The sequence below is a fragment of the Rhincodon typus genome, chromosome 9, assembly GCF_021869965.1.
Source record: "Rhincodon typus isolate 14 chromosome 9, sRhiTyp1.1, whole genome shotgun sequence".
NCBI classification, from domain to species: domain Eukaryota; kingdom Metazoa; phylum Chordata; class Chondrichthyes; order Orectolobiformes; family Rhincodontidae; genus Rhincodon; species Rhincodon typus.
In genome coordinates, this window is record NC_063340.1 from 67,505,336 (window position 1) to 67,532,430 (window position 27,095).

Here is a 27,095-nt window from a genome sequence, read left to right on the forward strand (position 1 = left end):
TTCATTTTTTTCCTTCCTTGAAGGAGTTGTTCAATTTTTGGTTTCTTTTCAAATGGTCCAGGTTCATCACTCATCATTATTGCTTCACTTTGTAGTTTGTCATGTTACTCTGCCACTGGTCATGCTATAGGTAGGCCTCTGGATCCACGCTTCTGGTACATTCACGCTGTTTCTGGCTGCTTTCAAGTGTAGAGGCTCAGGAGGTCATGTCTGTGGTTCCTGGGGCTCCTGGTCGGCTTGTGTTGCTTGGATATTGGATGTGGGGCACAGCAGCATTTTCTGTAAGTTTTCTTCACCATGCATGGATCTATTGGGTAAGCAGCTGAAGAAAAAAACTGCAGGTCTACAGATCATGGCAGAGGAGCAGACTAGCTGAGCTGCTCCAAAATAACTCCACCGAGGCCGGTAGCCCATCGCCAAGTCACCCTTTATTTACACAAGAGTCCTTGATACTGACCCAGATCCCTCAGAACCAGCTTTCAGAGTGAACAGGATGTCTGACACCTGTTCTTATCTGCCAGCCAGGTCTCCCTGATTGGACCAGGTTATCAGCCCCAATCAGGGAACTCGTATTCTATTAGATCTATCTGGCTGACCTCATTACAATCACTATACACTTTCAGTGAATAGCCATGGACATGATGGGCTGAATATTCTCCTATGTTTCTAGCACTGGCTCTACACAACAGTTCCTAGTATATTTCTTATTCAAAATTATTTGCATTACCACTGCAAACTTACTTTATCATGCACTGATAGTTCATCTGGACCAAACTGAAACACGATGCAACAAGCTGGCAAAGCCTGTTAAGAACATGCTCTTTTCTGTAACCCATGGTTTTCGGAAATTGAATTTGCGCAATGACATGGCAAACTACATGTGCGCAACAAAAGAATGTAGGCAGGCGGTGAGATGAGTGTCAAGGACTTTGCAAACGACCCGTTGTTTGCTATGCACATGTTGGAGACCATGGGGTTAAAGTAATATTCCATGTTAGCTGTTTCTAAGACCACTTCTGAAAAAGTTTCTTTCCAAGTTCAAAATCTATCCACTGTTTCCTTAAATTCAGGCTTCTAACATTGAGAGTCAATCTTGTGGATTTTCACAGCCCCTAACACTCGATCATTTGTCTGTTTGGGACCAAACCTCCACATTCAGCCTGACCAGAGCTAAATGGATCAGCTCTGACAAATGTCTTGGGTGTAGATTAACCCCATAGCTAATGTGGAAGAAGGTTTGATGGAATGCCAGATCACTATTATTGGCTCCCTTCTTAACATAATCTTGAACATGACCTCATTATGCAATGGCTAGCACTCGATATCCCAAAGTTTACTTGCACTTTTTCCCACTTGTGTTTAACTGGTCCCAGAAATAGACCTTCAATGCAAGTGCAATTTGAATAATCGCTAAAACAAGATTTGAATGTGTACATTCCTGAGTCAAATTTCAAAATGCTGCACAATCACCAAATTAGCAAACTTGGATAGAAGAGATTCCATTTATCATGTTTCCTGAGTGCAGTCTAATATTTTAGATATTATCTATGGCATTTTCGAATTAGATCGGAGATGAAAAAGAATTAGTTTAAAATTATGATGCAGAAAACAGAGTACTTAAAAATCATTATTGTGAACAAATAGATGCTAAACAAAAATCAATTTTCCTTATGAAAATATATATTAAGGGTGGGTTAGGTTCTCGACCTAAAATTTTTACATTACATCTGCGTTGAAACTAATTGGCCCAAAATTCCTCCAGCTAACTTAATTCTTTCTCCTTCCTTTTACTTGCTGATTCCTCCCCCTGACCGCTCCGTTGCCTGATTCCCTCCCTGACCTTTTTGCTTGACTCACACTGCCTGCCCACTCTCTCACTCTCACTGGTCACCTGTTTTGCTCCAGATGCTTTGTGGTGCAGTGGTTGTGCACCTAGCTCTGGACCAGGAGTTCTACATTCATCCCACCTGCTCCAGAGCTGTGTAATAACATTTCTGAACAGGTTGATTAGAAAATTTCTAAATTGAGATATTTGGCCAACCTTTGAGAGGATAAATGGAAATCACTTCATTTTCACCATTGTAAGATTTTGGGAAATAATTTTAATTGTAAGACCTAAGTCAATTAAAGTTATAGACTGAGTTTTGGGAGGAATTTGATCTAAAAGCTTACTAGTCCTGATTAGCTACAAGGCCCATTCAAGGTACAACTATGTTTTCACAAATTTTACAGGATCCATTAAGTTATCAAACCAACAACAAAATAAATAATACTTTTTTAAAAAAAGAAAAGTAGTGATTTTTAGTTGATCCATTTCAGGACGCAATTTGTGACATCAGTTGCCTGGGTATTGACCGTTGCTCTGTTTTGTTGACTGAGGTTCTTCTTCTGGCTTTGGTCTTCGTACTTGTGCATCGAATTATTAAAACCCATGCCTTATTTATCCTTAATAGCCAATACTTCCTGTGCATGATTGGAGACACACTGAACTCCACTTGGCTGATTAGTGCATTATCAGTTGATGGTAAATCTTGATGTGGAGGTGCCAGAGTTGGACAAGGTCAGAAGTCAGACAACAGCAGGTTATAGTCCATCAGGTTTGTTTGAAATTACTAGCTTTTGGAAGGTTGCCCCTTCATCAATGCTCCGAAAGCTTGTGATTTCAAATAAATCTTTTGGACTATAGCTGGTGTTGTCTGTCTTCTGATCATGGTAAATCTTGGATTAGCTACATAGTATGTACCTAATTCCTGCTAGGTTTTGTTTTAAAGTAATGATCATCGTAGTGACATCATTTAATACTGTCTCCTAATACATTCTTTGATGTGCCAATCTCTTTTGTAAGATCATCCTTTGTGCAGAAGCTTGTCTCTCTTAACATCTTTCTCAATTACATACATCTTTACTAAGTTAATGCAGTGTCAATAAGGCCATTTATATGTCTGCCTAGGAGTATGTGGTGTCACTACTAGTGATTATATATCATCTCTAATGTCCCAAATAATACATCTAAGGAGATTGAAATAACTACAAAATTCACTGAACTTCATTCCAATAGACATACATATAAACAAAGCTACAAAACGAAAATATTTTTAAGTTTTTTTTTACCTCCAAAGCATTTTTACATGTGTTAGCCTGAATTTCTGTTAGGCTGAGCCAACTCTAAACCAATGACTTACTTTTGTCCTGGACCATATGGCTTTCTTCCTTACAAAAACTGTTTAATAAGTAACAACAATAAACAAAATATAACTCTCCAGTTGCTTAATAAAGTCAAAATTATTGATAATTGAAATATAACTCCAACCTATACCATAATAATTTCCAATGCCTGCATTAGACAAATTGAATCCTTCACTTTTTGGAATCTGTTTTCCCGAATTTATTTTGTAAGTTTTCTAGTTTCATAACACACAGTACAAAATCCTAATGTAAATTTTCCCTTATCAATAAAAGATACTTAACTTTGAATTTCTGATTCACTTTTTCTTAATGAATTGTGCTCAAAAAAAATGTCAGTTGTTTTCATTTTCATTTCTCAGGTTTGTCCCTTGAGCGGCAGGATTCGTCTGTTACCTCACGAGTTCGTCTGTTTGAACGAGAGGAAGAGACAATGTCATGTTTTGAAAAAGCTAGTATTATTGCTCTGGTCTACTTACAAGAAGAAGAACGGGTAAAGAAAACTGTTTCAACTCATTTGTTTCAAACAAAAATAAAGGAGTGAATGGGAAGAAGTCTGAGAAACATTTTAGTGAATCGGATGTTGCAGTACATTTGCACATTGTCTTTGAAACTTGACTTTGCATTTATGTTAGAATGATGAGTTGGAGACCTCTTCTTTCTAGAAAGTATGCATTGTGAAGTAGCCCCTTTAATGTTCTGGAGTATTTCAAGCTGACTTGTATTTGAACTCACCTTTATATCCTGAGATATGTCAATGCAGTATTATCAATCACTTTAGAACTTTGGAACTGATTTAACTTTATCTATCCAGCACGAAAAAATTGTGCCAGCCATCTTACTTTTTGGATGTGCAGCAGGCACAGAACGTTTTTTCCTCTCCCCATTCTTGAAATGTTTTTTGCCTCTTCTTCCCTTGATTTTTTTTATATTCATTTGTGGCATGAAGACATCTGTGTCAGCATTAATTTCCTAGCCTGAGTTGCATGAGAAGATGATGGTGAGCTACATTCTTGAACTGTTGCAAACCGTGTGCAGTAGGTGGGCCCACAATGATGTTACGGGGAGAATTCCAGGATTTTGTCCCAATGACACTGAAGGGACAAAGTTATTTTGTTCTTTTGTTCTATTCCTGGGTTTAGTTCTGAGGATATCAGCTGTCCTCTTGCACTGGATTCAAGTGGCTAGTGATTTGGGAGACTGGACAAAGAGATTGGAGAGATCTTTTGGAGGAAGAGGAGAGTAATATGGCCCACTAAATCCTGTGTGTTTGTAGTTGCTAGTTTGAAATCAGGAGCAGAGTTAGCTGAATTGTTCTTTTCTGCTGGTTTCTTCCACTGTATTTGGTAGCAATCCAACTGTCTCACTTCTCAAAAACAGAAGTTGCTGGAAAAGTTCAGAGTTAACATTTCAGAGTAAAAATCAGAGTTAATGTTTCAAGGGTCAACAGACTGAAACACTAACTCTGATTTTTTTTCTTCACAGATGCTGCCAGACCTGCTGAGCTTTTCTAGCAACTTCTGTTTTTGTTCCTGATTTACAGCATCCACAGTTCTTTCAGTTTTTATTTTGTCTCACTTCTCAATTGCAATTAACATAGTACAAATTGGGAACAAACCCAAGAACTTCCTGGTATTAATAGCTAACTAGATTGCAGTATTTGTCCACTGATCCATCAATGAACTTGAGAGTAAATTTACAAGTTTTAGAAGTGAACCTAGAATAGGGAATATTATTTAATATCATAACAGTCTATATAGGTCTCCTATTACAATGCCCGAAAGTGGTTCACACAAATTGTATTTGAAGTCTGTTGATGTTTGGCAAATGCCACAACTGTTTTACACGAGCGATATTAGCTCAGACAGGAATGAGAAGATTAGTAATTAAAGTATCTTTCAATTGTGAAACAAGTACTGCCTTATGCATTAGGAAAACTCCTTGTTCCTCTTTGAATACCACCATGAGACTCTTGTGATAGACTGATTTATCTGCCAGTGAAGAGAAAGGAGGTTGCTATAGTTATACAATTAATAGAATAGGTCTGTAGAAACTGTATAATAGAGCTTGTTTTCATCAAGATTAGGCTGAGTAACACAATGGGAAAGTTAAAGGTATGCTGTATTACTTCTGCTGATGAAGAGTATTCTATTTATTATTTATTTTACACTTTGTCTCATTTAATCAGCTTGCATCATTCTTTCTCTCTCCTTCCACTTTCCAAATCCTATAAATAACCAATACTTTTTGATTGACAAGATTAATCAAACTGTAAACATATGCAGCAGAGGCAAATGGTGACTTAAGCTGATTTCCCCGAGCATTTCCCCATCTTTGCTTTGTCTCAGAAGAGCAAAGGTTACATACTAAAGAATGTGTGTCAAACACTCCTTGGGTTTATGGTTTTTAATGATTTTATATATATATTAAAAGAAGTTTACTCACAAGGAGGAGATAAAGATTTCAACAATTAACAAACGGATTTATTTTTTCATTCCTGCCAGAAAAAGGAAGTGGTGACATTTTAGTGCAACAGTAGATTAAACCACTACTCTGTATTGTATTCTCTAGCAGTGAAGTTTCACACTGAGAATCAGAAAGGAGTGATGAATTTTCCAGTGACCAACGGAAAGAATCATACAACAGGATTTAGTGTTTTAAGACTCTGGCTGTAAAAAGCAGACTAAACTTAACATTAGTAGACAACTAATGCATTAAGCTACAGAAAATGCAACTGAAACCCTGTGCCTCCTTATTACATACCACTCTCAGTGGATGCTTTGTCTTATATTTAAAGTCCCAAGCTTCTGGCTTTAACAGGATCTCTCCTCCAGGATGAGTCTTCCAGTGTTCTTTTTAAAACAGTCCCTTCATTCAATCTTCTAAACACATTTGAATGAACAACCAGTAACGCAGCACCTTCTGGTGACTTATTGGTCTTTCACCATCCAAAGCTTTGATTGGGTATCCCTCCTCACTGTACTTGTTGGTTAATCCAGAAATAGTCCTTTTCTTCTGCCTGACATAGTAGTTTCGGAAGAAGGGTCTAGGCCCGAAATGTCAGCCTTCCTGCTCCTCTGATGCTACTTGGTCTCCTGTGTTCATCCAGCTCTACACCTTGTTATCTATAGTAGCATCTATTGATGGGTTTTCACCAAATCTCTGATTTAGAGCTTGAGAGTCTATAAGCAGCAATCTTTTGTGTTAATGTGTTAATACTTGTACCTTACTTGCAATAAGTTTTTTATGTTTCTGTATCCATAACAAGCAGGCTACATAGATTTGTTTCAGACCAATTTCTAAAATTCTCCATTTTACCTTGAATTAAAGGAGGCAGTTTAACACATAACACTCTCAAAGAAACAGCATTCATAACAATGCTGGCAGGAAAAGAAAGCATTAGTTTATATCAGTCAGTCACTGTATTCCTGAGGATGATTGAACCTCAAGCAGTCTTTTTACCATAAGCCCTTGTCAGAGGATCTGGGTCAACAGTTGGTCATGAGTAAATCTAATAGACTTTAATAGGTTGGATGTCTAGGCCACAACATTGGCATATTGCACATATTGTTCTTCAATCATGCTGATAACACATGTTCATCAAATAACTATTGGTGACGTAACTGATGTTAAGAGTTGATAAAATAGCTGTATCACACACTTGGTTTCAGAATGTAGTTTTATCTGATGGCAGTGTTCACTATAAAGCTGAAAGTAATTGTTGAGACACCATACTGTTCCTTATATCTTAACGTGTTGTTTTGCTTTTTGTTTTTCATTTGCTTCTTCAAGACCATGATCAGCACTCAGTCTAGAGCCACTAAGGGAAATGTGGCTGTTCAGGAGTTGGAGCTCACATATTTTCTTGAAGCTGCATTGCAAAGTGCTTATGTGCATTATTTCAAGAAAGGGTAAGCAATCCAATAAATTTGCATTTAACATGTTGAGTCAACACAAAACCTTATTATCCTCCTCTATATGTTGTGCTCTGGAGGAATGACTTGTGCAATTTTCGAAAAGGAAAGTGCACTTTAAACTGTAGAAAATTTAAAAACCTCACACAGTTGGGAATGCAGCACTGCCATGGGGTGATGACAATTATTTTTGATTTCTTAGGATTGGAATTTCACTCTCAATTAGGAGGGTTAAATTGGGACATTTCCTAGCTCTGCAAATCCAACCCAGGAGAAAGAGGCCCAGAAGTTGGACTTTTTGTTCTAAGCTCTGTATTTCCATGGGAGTCAAACTGATCACTGAATGAGCGCACAGGCCGTCGAATACTGATGTGGTCGGAGTAGGAGGCGTGATTCAGTACACTGGCACAGGTGCTTAAAACAAAACCAATAAAACTAACAATATGCTACACAGACACACATAAACATATAGAATAAAGGGGAACCATTAGCTGTAATATATTTGGATTTCCAAAAGGTGTTCAGTAAGTTAGTGCACATGCGGCTAATTAAGATAAGAAATCATGTTTTGCGAATTGTATGTTAGCATAGGTAGAGGATCGGCTAAATAATACAGTACAGAGAGTTGGGCTAAAGAGGGCACTTTCAGGATGGCAAGCTGTAAATAGAAGAGTGAAACAGGGATCAGTGTTGAGTCCACAATTATTTACAATATACTTTCAATGACTTGGATGCCGGAAGTGAATGTGCTATCACCAAGTTTTCAGATGACACAAAAATAGGTGTGAAGGCAGGTAGTGAGGATGACACAAAGTGTGTGCTAAGGGATATAGATAGGTTGAGTGAGTGAACAAGCACTTCACAGAGAAAATAATGTGGGGACGTTATGCACTTTGGCAGGAAGAATAGAAAATTGAACACTAACTGCAGAAAGACTGCAGAAAGTTGCAGCACAAAGGGTTTTGAGGATCCTTGTGCATGAATTGCATAAGGCTAGTATCCAAGGTTAGTAGATAATAGGGAAGGAAAATGGACCGGTGACCTTTATATCAAAGGAAATGGAGTATACATAAAGAGGTGTTGCTAAAGCTGTACAAAGCACTAGTCAGACCACACCTGTTCAGTATTGTGAACAATTTTGTTCTCCTTGTCTCAGGAAAGATATACAGGTATTGGAGGAAGAGAAGGTTTGTGGTTAATACTGGATATGGAGGGATTTCCTTATGAGGAGAGGTGGAGTAAGATACACTCATTAGAATTTACCAGAATGATGGGCAACTTTATTGAAACAATTAAACTTGTTATAGGGCTTGACAGAGTAGATGCTGCAAGGTTGTTTGTCCTCGTGAGAGTCTTGCTCCAGAGAGCATGATCTCCGAGTCAGTTGCTGTCCATTTAGGACAGAGATGAGGAGGGACCTTTCTTTGAAGGTAGTCAATCTGTGGAATTCTTTACTGAAGTGGGCTGTAGAGGTTGGGTCATTAACTATAGATCACACCTGCTGATACTTAGGAGTGTGTGCAGGAGCAGCAAAAAAAATTGAGAGATTTAAATAAAGAGTGATTTTAAAAACGTTTAAAATAAGGAAAACCAAAATCAGCTGAAAGAGTATCATAAGTGAATAGAGAAAATGGTTAAACAAGCAAAATTTTTTTTCATTTTTAAGAAATTGGCTCAATGGCACACATGCGCCGTCTGAAAGAAATGAAGGTGAGCATGTGCAGTTGGCATTCATCATGGAATTGTGGTTTCAGCAAACATATTGTTAAGTATATTCAAGACTGATGTTACAGATTTCTAATCATTAAAGAAATTGATGGTTATGGGGATAAGACAGGAAAATGGCGTTGAGAAATATTGGGTTAGCTGCGATCTCATTGAATAGTGGAGCAGGCCTGATGGGCCAAATGGTCTACTTCTGCTCCTACATCTTGTGATCTGATGGACAGTTCAGACTGTTGAAATATTTGGAAAATCATCGCAATGTGTCCATTGTATCTCTCGCCATCTCTTTTAGAGCTTTAGGATATTGGCCATCTGGTCCTGGACACTTGTCAGATTTTAGTCGCTTGGATTTCTCTGGTATTCCTCCACTACTGATATCAAATAGCTTCATTTCCTCACTCTAATTCGCCCTTAGTTAAGCTTCTATTTCTGAAATGCAACTTATCTCTTCTATGAAGACTGACACAAAATATTTCTTTCATGTCCCTGCTATTTCCTCATCCCTGATGATAATTTCTCCTTTCTCTGTTTCTAAGGAATCACTGTTTATTTTAGCGATTTTCATTTCACATACTTTTAAAAAAAAGCACTTTACCAGGGCTTTTATAAATTCCTACAAAATGTTCTCATTTTGTCTTTTCCTTTATTGTTAACTTCTTAGTTTCTTTACTTTTTTTGAAAAAAAACTTGTATTCCTCGCAATTGTTGTTATTCTTTGCAACATTTTAATCTAATACTATCATAGAATTCCCAGAGTGTGGAAACAGGCCATTTGGCCCAACAAGAACACACTGACCATCCAAAGAGCACCCCACCCAGTACCATCCCCCACACTATCTCTCTAACCCTGCATTTCCAGTGGCTAATGCACTTAACCTACACATCCCTGAACATTATAGACAATTTAGCATGGCCAACCTACCTAACTTGCACAACTTGACCTCGAGCAAAAGGGTCAATATCCAGAGGACCTGAGTTTAAATTAATTGTCAAAAAGAACAGAAGTAAGATGAAGGTAATTATTTTAACAGGAAATTATGATTAGGAGTGCATTACCTAATAGGTTGTTGGAAGCAGTTGCAATAGTAACTTTTTAAAGGGAATTAGATAATGTAATTAACAGGGGTAATTTATAGGCCTGTGAGGAAGAAAAAGGCTAATTGGATATCTCCTTCAAAGAGCTCCAGCATTGTTCAAATTACTGCCTTCTATAGTATTTGTTTTATATTTGTTCATGGGATGTAACTGTTGCTGCTTGCACCCTCTCTTTAATTGTCATTGAGTGGTTTGATACACCATTTTGGAGGATATTTATGAGGCAGCCACTTTGTTGTGTGTCTGGAGTCACATGCAGGCCAGACTGAGTAAGGGTCACTGGTTTCCTTTCCTAAAAGACATTGGTGAACCAGGTGGACTTTTATAACAATCGACTGGTTCCATGATTGCCATTAGGCTAGCTTTTCTAATTCCTGGTTTGTATTGAATTCGCCATCTGTCATTGTGGAATCTTCTGGACCCTTGTCACCAGAGCATTATCCTGGGTCTCTAGATTACTAATCTAGTGACATTGCTACTCTACCTATGCCTCCTTGAATCTCTGATTCTATTATTCTAATTGTGCTAATGTACCAAATTAAACACACAACTTGTGGATTGCTTGTTATATACTAATTTCAAATCTACCTGTCCATGTTATGTACACTCATTATTAAGTTTGTTGAAAATGCTAATTGATAAATTCAAGGGTGACCCAACAGTGGATATCTAATATTTATACTATTAATGGAATACCAAATGACAAGTAGGTAAACTTTTTTTAGTTTTATGCTAGTGTCCTAAATACTTTTATTTGAATGAGACAATAACCAAGCATGGCATCACTTGAGCTCACTTAATCACTTGGTTAAACAAGTTGTCAATAGATGAACTCACAAATACTATAAGTGACATCAGTTGTGCATTAGTATTGACAGTTTGAAGAAACTCTCAGACTGGTTTCTATAGAAAGTGAAAGAATTGCGCAATATGGTGAACAGAGAAGTCGGGCACTGCTGCTTTCTGCCCTATAGACTCTTTCAGTTTCCACATGTGCCACACCACATTGGTGTACTGTGCTGGAAATTAAGTCCTGTTATTCCCAAAGCTGTCAGAAAAGTTAAAGATTTTACCAAAGTATGCAAAACTCCTCAATTTACCTGTATTTTTAGTTAACAGAAAACATGGACCATGGAGTCCTAGAGCTTTTATAGCACATAAAGAGGTCCCTTAAGCATATTGTGCCTGGATCGGTCATCAAACACCCATCTGGTCAAATTCCAAATTTCTGTACTTAACATGAATTGCTATTTATTACAAATAAATAGAGTCTTGCTACAGGTAAACCACTATGAACTGTTGCTGTATAACTCTGTTAGGTAAAAGTCTAAACTCCTTATTTAAAAAAAACCCTACACAGAAAAAGTATTTAGGGTGGAGAGAAAAACTAAAAGGCATTTCAACCTGAAATGATCCTTCTGCTTTTTAGGATTTGCTGTTTATTTATCGCTCTTCTCCCTATGCTTCTAAATTGCCAGAGGAGCAGGACAACTGGTTCACAAAAGTCTCTTTGTTATTGGTTAAAAGCCACAGCTTCCAGCAACTAGTGAGGGAAAAGTAAACTGGTTTCCTTCAGGCTTTAGGGGATTTTTTTATTTAACTGCAAAGGGAGAGAATGCCACCTCGTCTCCATAGGTCTGAAGGCTTCTGGTTATTTCATTCACAACCATGAATATTCACCTACGTAAGAACCAATCACACAGTTTTTGTCAGGCAGAAGACCTTTGTTACGGACAACTGATCATTAGTCCACAGACCAATCAACTACTTATTGTTGGCCAAATCTCATTTTGTATACACCTCGGTGTCAGCCAATCTATAATTACCTCCCCCCTCCTGGCCCCGGCTTTAACAAGCAGCACTGTAAATGTTACTCCCAATGGGTGTAGTTACTTGTTTTATGAAAGTGCAGCAATCCCTTCTACAAACCTTGGTCTTTTTTTAAATCAGTCCTTTTCCTGTGTTAGTCTGCAATCAAAAATACAAAATAAACCAGGTACAATCTTTACATATGTTTTAATGTTCTTATGTAGATGCTTATATAAGACATTTTCACGATGGAGATCATCTGGTAACTCAGGATTGAATGCACTTTGAGTCATTTGGCATCTAAGGAATAAGAATTTTAGAGGAATGTGCTTAGCATTTATAAAATGGAGAATGACAACTTATTAAAGTAGCCTTTTACTGACTTAGAGTAGTTGAAAGATGTGGAAGTAAGAAAAATATTTACATTCATAAAATGCCTTTCACAAAATGTTGGAATGTCCCAAAATCATTTACGGTTAAAGAGTTTCCTGTAAAAAGTAGTTTTTGCTGTGATACGGGGAGAAATTGCTTTGGGATTAGCACAACAACATATCTCTTATGTCTCTTTGTCACAGGAACCTGGTCAAGGGAATAAAACAAATGCGGGAAATATTAAGAGCTATGGAAACGAGGCCCACACAAAATTTCAGAATGGTAAGGCTGAAATGAGACATTTTATAAGTTCTTATTTCTGAACCAGCTGATCATATTGAACACATTTTTTAATATAAGAAGCAAGAGACAAGTCTATGCATTTCTGCATGTACAGAAGACCCAATTCTCTTCTTGACAGCCTGCTAGCATTAGATAATGTGCATCATCCTAAGCTTGTACCCAGTGTTCCCTTTTCCACAATTGGCTCAATTCAATAATGTCACACAGAACACTTGCTGTGAAATCAATGCTGCAGCCTGAAGCTCAGTGTCATCATATTGTATGGCTGGCTATATTTGTGAGGTAGAACAGTAATTCTTGAATAAAGTTGATGAAAGTTTATATTAGCTACAAATGTTGATCAGACTGTCTCAGTTGCCAGAAGGTGTTGAGTATCCGAATGACCAGTTATCAGCCTGAAAGCTTCATATGATACGCAGACTTTTCTCATTAATTTCAATGGCATTTCGTATGCCTTGTTCTCATTTATGGAACCATTAGCTTCATGATTCTTTTATAGAGTTTGCCATTTCTGAGAATCTTGTTTCCAGTAGAATCAGTACAATCATTCAGTATGTAATTAGTGACATGTTAGAGCTTGTTAGAGTTAATGCAGCTTTCTTTTGATTGGATGCTAGTGATGTAATGGTAAAGCCGGGCTAATTTTATACACTGCCAATGAGACACTGATGTGGCCAGTTTTCTCTGAATACTTTAAGTGAATGCTTGTTAATATATCTGTGACTGCGACACTACTAATTTAGAACTCACATCTTACTCTCCTGCCTTTTTACCTTTCAAAGAATATCATAAAAAGTTAAGAATAGGAATTGAAATTCAGTGCAAAGCAAATGTAAAGGGCCCCATTTGAGCTGATGAGTTGCTATTTGAAGTAAATATTCTATTACTGCAATAAGATGTGCCTTACTTTCTTCTATTATTACTGAAAATTGTGGATTATAGGTCAACCCGGCATGTCAAAGTCTTATTTTTGCATATAAGTTGACACACTTTTTGCCATGACATACTATTCTGTCATTAGTAGTCAGCTTCAATTTTGCATGCCATGGAGGCATGTTTTATTTGCCTGTACCTTATAACTGTAGACAAAGGATCAAGCAGTTAAAATTGGTTGCGTTGTGAAGATGCATGAGAGTTTACGACCTGCCCACTACTTGCATCAGATATTGATGACATTTCAGAATAGTGACGATCCACACTCTCCCCTCATGTTTACTTTTGTACTCCGCATATAAGTTGATCAGTATTCTCTCTAATATTTATTTTGGTGCTCAGACCTCTGAGGTCTATGTGCAGCAGCGGTCTGAAACCAGATGTTAGCCCAGAGGCATGATAGTCAGCACGCGCGGAACCTTGGAGAGGCTGCATGTCCATAGTTTAGAGGGAATGTTAAAGTTGATCCCAGTTTTTGGAGGGATCAAAGGTTGACTTTTATATGTCGGCATCTATGGTAATCGTTTATTGTAATTTTTAATATTCAATCTAGTGAGGTTCGAAACTTTGTTCAATTGTCTTCAAGGTGATGTTTCAATTTTCCCTTGCAAGTATTACTAATTGTTATCTCTAGAATCCTGCATGAAACAGGGACCCAGGTTGGATTTCAGCCTTGTGTGACTGTCTACGTAGAGTTTGCACGTTCTCCCTGTGTCTGTGTAGGTTTCTGCGAGGTGCTCCCATTTCCTCCCACAGTCCAAAGATGTGCAGGTTAGGTGGATTGGCCATGCTAAATTGCCCAGTAGTGTCCAAGGATGTGCAGGCTAGGTGGATTACCCATGGTAAATGCAGGATTACAGGGATAGGGTAGGGAGTTGGGTCTAGATGGAATGCTCTTTGGAAGGTTGGTGCAGACTCAATGGGCCCAATGGCCTCTTTCTGCACTGTAGACATTCTATTATTCTATGAATATTATTGTATTGTGACTCAGTCTTACACTAGTTGCACAGTTATTGGGGAAACTCTTCATAATATCAAATTGGAATGTTCATACCACTGCTAGTTACTGTGTGCAGTTTGGTCTTCTTGCTTGAGAAAGGATGTACTGGCACTGCGGGGGATGCAGATGAGGTTCACTAGGTTGATTCCAGAATTGAGAGGGTTAGCTTATGAGGAGAGATTGAGTAGAAGAATGAGGTGGGGTCTTGTAGATAAAGGTAAAATTATGAAAGGAATAGATAAGACAGAAGCAGGGAGGTTGTTTCCATTAATCCCGCCCCCTTGACCTGTCCATCCTCCCTGGACCCGCCTCCTTGACCTGTCCGTCCAACCTGGACTGACCTATCCCCTCCCTAACTCCCCACCTACACTCACCTTTACTGGCTCCACCCCCGCCTCTTTGACCTGTCTGTCTCTTCTCCACCTATCTTCTCCTTTATCCGCCTCCTCCTCTCTCCGTATTTATTTCAGAATCCCCTTCCCCTCCCCCATTTCTGAAGAAGGGTCTAGGCCTGAAATGTCAGCTTTCCTGCTCCTCTGATGCTGCTTGGCCTGCTGTGTTCATCCATCTCTACACCTTGTTATCTCAGATTGTTTCCATTGGTGGGTGCAACTAAAACTAGGGGGCATAGCTCAAATTAAGGTGGACCAGATTTAGGACTGAGTTGAAGAGGATCTTCTTCACCTAAAGGGTTGTGAACCTGTGGAATTCCCTGTCCAGTGAAGCAGTTGAGGCTACCTTGTGGAATGTTTTTAATGCAAAGATGGATTTTTGAACAGTAAAGGAATTAAAGGTTATAGTCAGTGGACGGATAAGTGGAGCTGAGTCCACGAAAAGGTCAGCCATGATCTTATTGAATTGTGGAGCAGGCATGACAAGCCAGATGGCCTACTCCTGCTCCTATTTCTTATGTTCTCCTGAAATGTTAGGTCATTCCATTTTATAGGTACTTTGTAAAAGAAAGAATGCATTTGTAGGGCGTCTATCATGTTCTCACAATATCCTAAAAGCCTTCACAGTAAATGAAGTATATTTGAAGTGTGGCCACTGTGTTGTAAAATAGGGACGAAGTACATTTGTAGACAGCGATACTCAGAACCAACAGTGAAAAAAATGACTAGTTTATCGCTTGTAATAATGTTGGTTGAGTATTAAATGTTGTCCGAACACCAAACAAGAATTCTTGTTCCTCTTTTGCATCTACCTGAAGTAGAATGGATAGGCTGGCTCAATCTCTCATTCAAAGACAGTATTACTTTCATTCTGTACATTCTACAAGATACACACAAGTCTCCTGTATGGCTTAACACCATAATCGCCTGACTGGGGTGAAAATACTACTACTGTGCAAGCTTGGAAAAATTTTCATTGCATTTTTGAAGCTGAGATTATTTGGGCATTGGTACTATTTTAAAATTGATATAAGGACATAAAATGTCAAGGAAGTTGAAAATTATTTTATATATCCAAGCTACCTCTTTGCATATCAAAGGCGTTATCCATAAATTTAACATTTATGAATCAAGTTCTGCAGGATTTATTTACTAATCCACAAAATAGTTGAGTGAAATTCTAGAGCTTCATTATTTAAATCTGACGTGTTTGCTTTCACAGATGATATTATGATGGTCACAGTACCATAGAGACAGAAATCCATCCAGTACTAACTACTTTTATTGGGACATGTTTTGATGTTTTATATTGAAAAATATTGTGGCTATATTTTAATCAACTCTATTGTCATTTTTTTCCCCAGACAATAGCCAAACAACTGGCTGAGGTGCTTCTACGCAATCTATGTGAGAACAGTTATTGGAATCCATTTTCAGAACCACCACCTGATCTGCTCAGAAGTGAGGAAAGTGACCCTTTTCTTATCAATCTAACCACTGGTCCTCAACTGTATCAAGGAGACAGGTATGTGACTTTATTTACGTATACTGTTTATTATTCATTTCCAAATTATATGAAGCTGTACAGAAAGCTCTTGTCATCCCCATGAAAAGAATGTTAAGTTGATTTTGTTTGCAGTGAGTTAGGTGAAATAAAAGTCACTTTCCATTTAAACCCTCCCACAAAACACACCCACATAAAAGAAAAACTGCAAATTTATCACAAAGCCAGATTATAGTCTCCCTTATGCACATGTGCACAAAATTAATATGTAGCAGGGCTAGTTCATTCCTCTGAACAAGTTGTTGAGCATGCAGCACAAATAGCATATTTATTCCCATAGTTTTGCTGTTTCATTTTTTTCCATTTCTTTCGATAATGGATTGAAATTTTGCTTGAAGGGGAGGATAATCCTAAACTATTAAAAAGTATCGCATTGCCTACTGCAACAGAAGGTGTGCCATTGTTCAGTGAGTAACACTTCGTGATCGCGATGTAGCACAAAGATGCAGAGTGAGAAGACATCAGCTTCAATCCCTAATCTCTTCTGACCTAACTGATTTCAGCCAAGACTGAATTAATTCATTCTAAAAATTCACCAACCCGCATTTCCTAGACTCCTGTGAAAGAGGGTCATTTGGTTAAGTACCAGATCTTGGTCAAAGAGACCTTTTTTAAAAAAAGGTAAGATTTTCACTTACATGGCCTGCTGGATATTCCAAAGTACTTTCTGGCTAATGAAGTAATTTTGAAGCACAGTATTATTATGTGGTATTATATTATACCACAGTATTTGGGACAGCAAGCCAAATCGAATCAGCCTCCCTATCCCTGTATTCACAACACAGTAAAACTGAAACATTCAATGACCTTTGAAATTTCCTCACTGGTTCCTAACCAGACTTTAAGAATAACAGATATCAGATGCCAGGTTTACAGCTCAAACAAAAATTAGCAACTTATTAATGTAACTTAAGAGCAAAACTAAACAACAAGGTAATCTAACTATGTGTATGATTTTATCTCAATCTTCTTAAAAATAGCCCTCACTCTCTCTCTGTGATCGCGATGTAGCACAAAGATGCAGAGTGAGAAGACATCAGCTTCAATCCCTAATCTCTTCTGACCTAACTGATTTCAGCCAAGACTGAATTAATTCATTCTAAAAATTCACCAACCCGCAATTCCTAGACTCCTGTGAAAGAGGGTCATTTGGAGTAGGCACTTATTTTTTACAACTGGGATTCTATTCTCTAAGCTTTCAATAAGTATAACTGGAGGGTAACTAGAGAGCAACCAAAACACCTTTCCAACAGCTTTCACAGCCACAGCCTTTCTGTCTAAAACACAGTTCAAACTTTGGTTTCTATTTCTGTTTTTTTCCAACATTCTCTTTGTTAGTTGGTACTAGCCTCCCTCAGGGCCCCTTTTAACATTCAGACATTCACCAGCCTTTGAGCTGAAACGTATACAGTGTTCTTTGAACAATAATCAACCTGCAATTAATTTCCAGGCCAGGTCCCGTAAATAAATATCAGTTTGTTTTCTCTTTCCATTTTTTGTTTTAAAAAACAAGCTGCTGCTCGCAGTTTAGATATCACCTTCAATTCACAACACCTGGCCCCAACCGAAAATGAGAAAAGAATAAATGTAAAATATTGAATGTCTCAACACGCCTCCAACCTCAAAAGAATGAAATGCCATTTCAAAAATGCATTTCATGACAAGGTTTATAACACTTTAAATGATGAAAACATCACAAAACTCACAGCCACTCACTTCTTCTCCCACCAAATTTTTTCTTGGTTACATTCTTACTTTTGAGATAAAGCATCAGCAGGTACATTTTCTTTCCCAGAAATATGTATGATTTTTACCTTAAATATTTGCAACAACAAACTCTATCTAAGCAATCTCTGAGTTTAATCTTAAATCTGTCAATGGAATACGATCAATAAAAACCAAAGTTTCATAGTTTCCATGTTGAACATAAGATCTGAAATGTTGATGAGCTTCCAACGCTGCCAATGCCTCCTTTTCTGTAGCGGAATATCTTTCTGATATTGATTCAGTTGCTTGGAAAATAACCCACTGGCTTCTCCATTCTGCCCTTGATCCCAGAGGAGAACTTCTCCAATCCCTAAATTGCTCACGTTTATTGCAAATTTAAACGGCTTATTGAAGTTAGGTACAGTTTATACAGGTTCATTTGTTAATATTGTTTTCACCTTTTCAAATGCTGCCTGACATTTTGTTGACCATATCATCTTCAGCTGTTGTTGCAGCAAGTTGACTACAGGTAGAGCTATTGCACTAAAATTAAGTACAAACATCCACTAAAATTCATCCTTTCCCAAAAACCTCATTATGTTATGTTTTGTTTTAGGGATGAGGAAGTCAATCAAGGCTGTTACTTTTGCTGTCCTGGGTAGACAATGAGCTAGTGGTATTATTGTTAGGCCAATGTTCTGGGGACCTGGGTTTCAGTCCCACCATGGCAGATGGTGGAATGTGAATTAAATAAAAAGCAGAAGTAAGAGTCTAATGATGAAAATTGCTGATTGTCCAGGGGTAAAACCCATCTGGTTCACTAATGTCCTTTAGGGAAGGAAATCTGCCATCCTTAGCTGTTCTGGCCTACATGTGACTCCAGACCCACAACAATCTGTTGGCCCTTAACTCTTGACTCTAGGCAATTAGGGATGGGCAATAACTTCTGGTCTGGCAAGTGATGCATCCAGTGAATAAAAGGAAACTTGTGCTTGCTGTATATTATGGCCCACATATGTCATCTCAGCTTTTGCTAGATTTAACATCAACTTAATTAACTGTAATTGTTTAAACAAGGTTTCTAATTGTTATACACGTTCTTTTCATGCAATACTATATACTATGTTATCATCCAAGTAAACTATATAATTCGGAATTTTGACCATAACTCTGTTTATTAATCATTGAGATGTGTCTGGGGAAATTGTGAAATCCAAATGGTATAACCAACATTGGTACAATCCATTGCGTGTGACAAAAACAAAAACTTCCTTAGCCCTTCTTGTCTGTGGTACCTGCCAGTATCCTTTTTAATAAATCAATTTTAAATCAGAATGACACATTACCAACCCTATCAATGCAATCTTCTAGTTTGGGAATATGGTATGAATATATCTTTGTGATTGTATTAATTATCCAATTGTCTACATTCAAGTCTAGTTGAACCATCTGACTGATGAACTAATACTACTGGAAAACGCCAATTACTCTGCCTTGGTTAGATCAATTGATTCTCCAACATCTATTGAATTTCGTTTGTTACTTGGGCTGTTTTGACTAATATGGGTTTTGTTTTACTGGATTTGAATTACCTACATCAACATCATGCTTGGTTAATGTGGTACACCCAAGTGTGTATTTGTATCTCCCGAGCAATCTCACTGTACCTATCTATTATTCTTTCTCGAGATACAAAAATACAGTGTCTAAATTCTCTAATATCTCTGAATTTGTTAATCTAATATCAGGAAGTTTGCTTTGGGAATTGGCCATTTCTCCTTCACTCTCATCCTTCTTTCTTTTATCTTCCATACTTTGAATAGATACGTCACCTTCCTAGCCTTTTAACGTATTTTGTTGGGACCATTCAACTTCGCTTTTAATGACTCAACTTGTATTGGCAACAATACCAAAATTTCATCTTTGCTTCACAATTTCTAGTTGTCATGTTTATCTGCCCACTGTTTCATTTTGTTTTTGTGAAGTTTTCCGATGTTCTTGTGCAACTCTACACACTCTGTATCCACATTTCTCGGAAGGTTGACATTCTGTAATATTGAAGATTAATTTTTCTGACTCAACAATTTATCCCTAATCGGTTTCAATGGTCTTCTTAATTCATAGCCGTAACTTATTCAAATGGGCTATAGCCAGTAGATTCATTTGGAGAATGTCTGATTGCAAATAGGAGAAAATCTAAACCTTTATCCCAATCCTATGTACACTCATAGCAATCGCCTTTGATCATAGTTTTGAGAATCTGGTGAAACCTCTCTAAAGCACATTGGGACTGTGGATGGTACACAGTTGATTTCAGTCATTTATTCACCAATACTGACAATATCCTTAAAAGGTTTTGACATAAAGCCGCTGACGAGGTGGCCAATTGGTTAAGGCAGTGGACTGTTAATCCATTGTGTTCTGCACGCGTGGGTTCGAATCCCATCCTTGTCGATGTTTGACGTAAAGTTTGACTCTTAATCTGACAATACTTCCATGGGTAGACCATAGCAAGTGAAAAATGTATTAGTTTTTCCATAACGTCTTAGCTCTGATTTTACTAAAGGAAATAGCCTGTATAAATTGAGTAGCCATATCCAAAATTGTAATAATACATTCATTTCTAGCTTTTGTTTAGGTTATAGTCCTACACAATCAAAAGATGGTATTAGAATCGGGCGTGCTGGTTTAATTACGTCCTGAGATTTACCTACGACTTGATAAGTATTGCATGTTTTACAAAACTGCACAACATCTGTATGCAGTTTTGGCTAATAAAATGCCTGTTCATGGAAACCTGACTCTTTAGAATCCTAACATGTCCTGCCATGGGAATTTAATGTGATACTCACAATATCTTCCTACAATAGATGGGCAGTACCACTATCTGATGAATGACTGTCTGTTCTTCATCTGTGCATCTGCGAGGGGGTCTTTACCTCCACATCTGCACTCTTCTTAAGATATCAGCACTCCAGAACTCCTTCGACCTCTACTTCAGTATGAGCTGACTGCTAATTTATTTAATTCAGGATCTCCTTTTATTTGCCTCAATTAGAAATGTTATATAAAACACTCATTGATTCATAGCTTCATACAGCACAGAAAAGGCCCTTTGGCCCATTGAGTCTGTACTGACATAACTACCACTAAAAATACGCTAATCCCAATTTCCTGCACTTGCCTCAGATCCTTGAACGTTATGACATTTGAAGTACTCATCCAAATATTTTTTAAAACTTGTAAGGTCCAGCCTGCAGTGCATTCCAGATGAGTGAGAAAGGTTTTTCCTAAATCCCCTCTAAATCTCCAGCCCCTTACCCTAAAACTATGCCCTTTAGTGATTAACTATCACCTAAATTATCTTCACCTTTGAGGAAAGTTTTAGTTACCTTTTTTGTTTGTGGTGTTATTATTGACCTTTATTGATGAATTTGATTTAACCATCGCTCTGGTTACTACACATGAAAGGAAAATACCCAGAACCTATTCCTATAATCATTCTGTTTCTTGGACCTTGTAATTATAGGCAAACCTTTAAGTCACACCAATTTGTTACCCAGAAGTAAGTCTACTCCTTCAATATGTAATGTCTTTACTACTCTGACAATTACTTCTCCTGATAAGGTAACACATTACAGTTAGATTGTACAATGGAACCGGAATATATTCTCCTCCAATTATTAGTACCATAGCTTTAACGAAATGTCTGAACAGATACCTAAATCTTTCTCTAGTAAATGTGTTTGTGTTTCCCCTGAATACTCTTTAATATGGTAATTGGTTTAGATACCTCACCTGAAGGAAAATGAGACACTTTCTCCTCAACAAAAATCTTGCATACCTCTCATGTATCTTACATATTTCTTTGTTTATAACAGAATTCAGTTCTGGTTTTTTCGTTACAATTATACCTACAGTCTGGCCTGTGATGTTATCTTTTTGAGTTCCCTTCTCTGACTTAGTTAATGCTTAATAATTCCTATGATTCCCATTTTTTTACCTCACAACTTGTATCTTTCTGAACAAATATGGCCTAATTTTTTCCTCTCTTGATTACACCTAAAAGCTGGATGTTCTCTTCCTGCTGCTGGAGTCGCACATGAGACCACCTGTTTTTCTGAATTTGCCTTTTGCCTCGGCTGTATTTATGGGATATTACTATATTGGAACAATTACTGTTTAGTAATGAAATAATCTATTATTCTGTTAAGTTTTTCAGTAGAGTCAAGTTATTCAATTTGTTTTGTTGTATTTTAACTATAGTGTATAAATAAAATGTGTTCTGCTTTAAATCTGCCGGTTTCATCAATCAAATTGCATCTGAAACACAACACCTTACCCTTACCTTTGAAATAAGAAAAAAAAGGGTCTGGACTATCTTCTGAATATATTTTTGAGGGGGTTTGGTCTGGCCCATAACAAAAGCGTAAGTGCGTCTCAGCTGGGCTGCAATTTTGGAAACTGTGAAGAAAGGAAATTTGCAATCATATTCTAGAATGGGATTCTGTTATTCAAAATAAAATACACGTGACCAAAGTTTCCTCTATTAGTTGCTGTCATCTTTTCCACGCACCATTGTCACCCTCTGGCTGTTCCTCATGTTTGAGCCTCGGCAATGAATAAAATTTAACTATTGGGACTATAACTGCTGAGGTGTGTTCAGTTCTCATCTGATATGGCCGTAGTTCCCAGCAGTTATTACTGGATACAGAACAAGAAACCCCTTCTCAGCCCAAGGACATTGAGACTTAGCTAAGTACCCTCATCCTACTGTGGCTGAGATCAGGTACCTTTGCACAGACCTGCATTTAAACTTTGAGCTATCTTCGTCTGTACAAATCAATACCACATCACATGGTGCACTTATTCATTGAACCCTTGAATGCCTGTATGTTTTAATCATCATCAATTGTGTACAGATGTATCAGCGACTGAATGTAAAGGTGCTTCACAGCATGCGCGTTGAAAAGCACAGAATTAAGTTTTTATACCATTTTCAAAAGAGGCTTTTTTAATCATTGATGAATCATACATTGTATCTTTAGTTACTGGCCTTGTTCTAAAAATGAATGAAAGAAATCAAGAAGTGTGCACTTTGCCTAGTTCAGTGCATTATTTGTTTTTTTTTCAGTCTCTTCTGCCCAAAGGACATTGTTGAAGAAGCACTCCTACTCCTCCTTATCAGCGAGTCAATGGTAAGCTACACTGTTAACTAAGAATAAAAATTCTAGTTACTTTATTGATGAATCATAAATTTTTCAGATACATAGTCTTATCAACTGAGCTACAAGGAAAACTCCACTTTATTTTTGATGGAGAGCCTCATTTTCTTGCCCCACAAAAATGCCCTGCAACTACAACTTTCTTTCTCTTATGATGAAACATATACTGACTCTGTAGAAATTCTGTGTTGCTTTCTGCTAAAGTAGCTTATTTTAATTAGAGTATAACTAGAACTATTTGTTAGTGTTTTTAGTGCAGTGGTAGTGTCCCTGTCTATGTTACAGAGGTCCTGGGTTCAAGCCCCACCTGGTCCAGAGATGTGTTATAAACATGTCACAACAGATTGTTTAAAAATATTGACAATCATTTGTTGCTATCACTTTGCTCCTCCTGGAAGTTTTGTGAATATTGGGGTCATGGAAAAGATTGACCATTGGCTGTGATGCCTCCTATCTTGCTCATGATTGAATAGCCTTTAGTGGCTCAATAGATTTTTGTATCACTAATAAATGAAATACTGGAGGAATCAAGGTATTTGTGGAATTCTATCCCAGAATGGATCAAGCAGAGCAGGGGAAAAACAATTAAAAGTTGGAAGGGGAAGGGGAAGGGAAAATCGAAAAGGTAGCTGCTAGGGTAGGTGGTTGCATAGTGGTATTCTCACTGACCGAATTGTCATAAAAACACCAGACTAGCTGAGATTATTCAGGGAATGAAATCTGTCATCTTTATCTGGTCTCGCTTTGTCTCCATGTGACTCCAGACTCCGAGCAATATGGTTGACTCTTGTCTGTCCTCTGAAATGGCCTAGCAAGCCACATAGGTTTTATAAGTCTAAAGAAAGGAATAAAACTGGATGGACCAGACTAGCATCAGTCTAGGCACTGGAAAAGACAACTGCAAACATGGCCTTGTCGATCCTCCAAAGATGCAGGCAATGTCTCTGATCCCACAGGTGGTAGCAGAGTGGCATTCAATCAGCAAGGAATAGCCTTGGGAGCCCTCAATATGGACTCCAGACTTCATGAAGTCCTATACCATCAGATCAAACATTGGCAAAGAGACCTCCTACTGATTATCATGCACTCCCTTCATTTGGCTGATGGATTAATACTCCTCTATGTTGAACACCACTTGGAGGAAGCATTGAGCATGCTTTGAAATGTACTGTGGGTGATGTAATTTAATGTCTATCATGAAGGGTGGCATAGTGGCATCACTACTGATGAAGGTAGCCTAGTTGTAAAGGACATAACTGCTGGACTGTAAGTGAATAAACTAAAAATCTGAAAATTTATTTGACCTTGTCTTCACCAATCTGTTGGCCATAGATACATCCATCTGCAAAAGTATGGTGGGAGTGACCACCACAGAGTCCTTGTGAATTGTAATCTGAAAAGTGGAAGAAGTGTCAAACAAGAGTAATAGGATGGTTAAGAGACACTCGCCTTTATCAATCGTGGCATAGAATATAAGAGCAGGGAGGTTATGTTGGAGTTGTACAAAACTTTGGTTAGGCCACAGCTGGACAACCGTGTGCAGTTCTGGTCATCACACTGCAGGAAGGATGTGATTGCACTGAAGGGGGTGCAGAATGCCAGGCAGCCTTTGATAAACTGAAAGCAATCTTAAGAAATGAACTATAGTAACGACACCTAACTTTAACAAATCACTGATCTGGACAATATCCAGGCTTGGACTGACAAGTGGAAAGTGACATTCGTGCCACACAAATGCCAGGCAATGACCACCACCAATAAGAGACAATCTAACCACTACCCCTTGACATTCAGTGGTGTTACCACCACTGAATCCCCCACTATCAACAACTTAGGTGTTTATCATTAACCAGAAAATCAACTGGACACACTACATAAACACAGTGGCTACAAGAGCAGGCCAGAAGCTAGGAATACTGCAGCGAGTAACTCACCTCCTGACTCCTCAAAGCCTGTCCACCATCTACAAGGAGTGAGATGGAATAATCCCCACTTGCCTGGTTGAGTGCAGCCCCAGCAACACTCAAGCTTGACACCATCCAGGACAAAGCAGCCCACTTGATTGGCACTACATCCACAAGCATTCACTTCACCACCGATGCTCAGTAGGAGCAGTGTGTACTATCTACAAGATGCACTGCAGAAATTCACCAAAGATCCTCAGGCAGCACCTTCCAAACCCGCGACCACTTCCACCTAGAAGGACAAGGGCAGCAGACATATGGGAACACCACCACCTCCAAGTTCCCCTCCAAGCCACTCACCATCCTGATTTGGAAATATATCGCCATTCCTTCAGTGTCGCTGGGTCAAAATTCTGGAATTTTGTCCCCAGTAGCATTGTGGGTCAACCCACAGCAGGAGCACTGCAGTAGTTCAAGAAGACAGCTCGCCACCACCTTCTTAAAGGCAACTAGGGATGGGCAAGAAATGCTGGCCAGCCAGCAATGCCCACATCCCACAAATGAAAGGAAAAAAGAAGATTTAAATGAGCAGTAGATGCTAGTGATTTGGTCATTGGGGTAATTCTCTTACAGGATGACAAAGCTGGAATGGTGCAGCTAGTGGGTTATTTTTCCAAGAACCAAAAGAACTGCAGATCCTGTAAATCAGAAACAAAAACAGAAGTTGCTGGAAAACCTCAGCAGGTCTGGCAGCATCTGTGAAGAGTAATCAGAGTTAATGTTTCAGATCTGGTGACCCTTCCTCTGAACCTTTTGACCATTCTGAGGAAGGGTCACCAGACCCAAAATGTTAACTCTGATTTCTCTTCACAGATGCTGCCAAACCAGCAAATTCTGTTTTTCATTTTTCCAAGAAGTTGATTCAGCATCAGATTAGATGTTCCACTAAGAAAAGTAGGAATTGTCAGGGTTGGCAGTTCTTCAAAACTTAGCAATTTATGTTTGACATGGGAACTTTGAGAGTGTTTTTTTTACTGATCATAATCTATTAACTTTAACTGGGAGATTTAAGACTAAAAGTGTGAGATTGTTTGGATGGAGTTTGTTATTGCAACTTTTTAATGTAAAAATTATACATGTTGCAGGTAAAGAAAATGTAATTGCTGATGCTTTATCCTAAATGTGAACTGTGAAAAATTTAAGAAGAGATATGCTTTAATTGTTTTAAATAAATATTTGCATTTCGCTGTGTTATGAATCCAGTGATAATGAGGTTGATTTTATTTGATTTGGCTTCCTAACCCTGTTTCGTAACAAGATGTTTATTAATAGTTGTAATGGGAATTGTATTCAGGGGAAGTTTCATAAATCCATGAGGAAGAAAGGAACAGAAGGATATGCAGGTAGGATTAGGTGAAATGAGGCCTGCAAATTGTGTTGGGAATAAACACTGGTATAGACCCATTGAGCCAAATGGCCCATGTCAGCAGTAATTCTACATGTGATTTACCACCACATATTTAACTTGCTAAAAGAGAAATCAATTTTGTTTTCCCCATTGGAGGACAGATATTATCCCAATTGTTTAGCAAATGCTTGCAGAACATAAGAACATAAGAGCTAGGAGCAGGAGTAGGCCGTCCGGCCCTCCGAGCCTGCTCCGCCATTCAATAAGATCATGGCTGATCTTTTCGTGGACTCAGATCCAGTTACCCGCGTTTTCACCGTATCCCTTAATTCCTTTAGGGATTGCTGTTTGTATTCAATGCGGTTAAGTCAGATTGATGCTACTTTATTTTGATTGTGGAGCAACTCATGGTTTTATGTCTGGATTTCTTTTTCAAGAAAATCAATTTCAATTGATCTGGCCAGAAGAAAAAATATCATTCCAATCATGGTGACTATCTTTAAGTATTAGTCATTTCCCTTTTCTAGGACGGTTCATTGATTAAAGAAAAGTGCAGTTGAT

At 38.1% G+C, this 27,095-nt stretch overlaps 1 protein-coding gene and 1 non-coding gene across 3 annotated transcripts in view; both read left to right on the plus strand.

Annotated features, from left to right (window-relative positions):
• LOC109921860 (tetratricopeptide repeat protein 7A-like) overlaps positions 1 to 27,095 on the plus strand; it is a 298,546-nt gene that overhangs the window by 37,883 nt on the left and 233,568 nt on the right. For both annotated transcript variants that reach the window (XM_048601437.1, XM_048601438.1), the window contains exons 4-8: positions 3,546 to 3,676; positions 6,976 to 7,094; positions 12,302 to 12,380; positions 16,091 to 16,251; positions 23,132 to 23,195. In XM_048601437.1, coding sequence (XP_048457394.1) covers positions 3,546 to 3,676; positions 6,976 to 7,094; positions 12,302 to 12,380; positions 16,091 to 16,251; positions 23,132 to 23,195 — 554 coding nt within the window. The remainder of the gene's footprint in view (positions 1 to 3,545; positions 3,677 to 6,975; positions 7,095 to 12,301; positions 12,381 to 16,090; positions 16,252 to 23,131; positions 23,196 to 27,095) is intronic.
• trnan-guu lies at positions 20,370 to 20,451 on the plus strand. Its single transcript has one exon. It is a non-coding gene; the product is annotated as a tRNA-Asn (tRNA).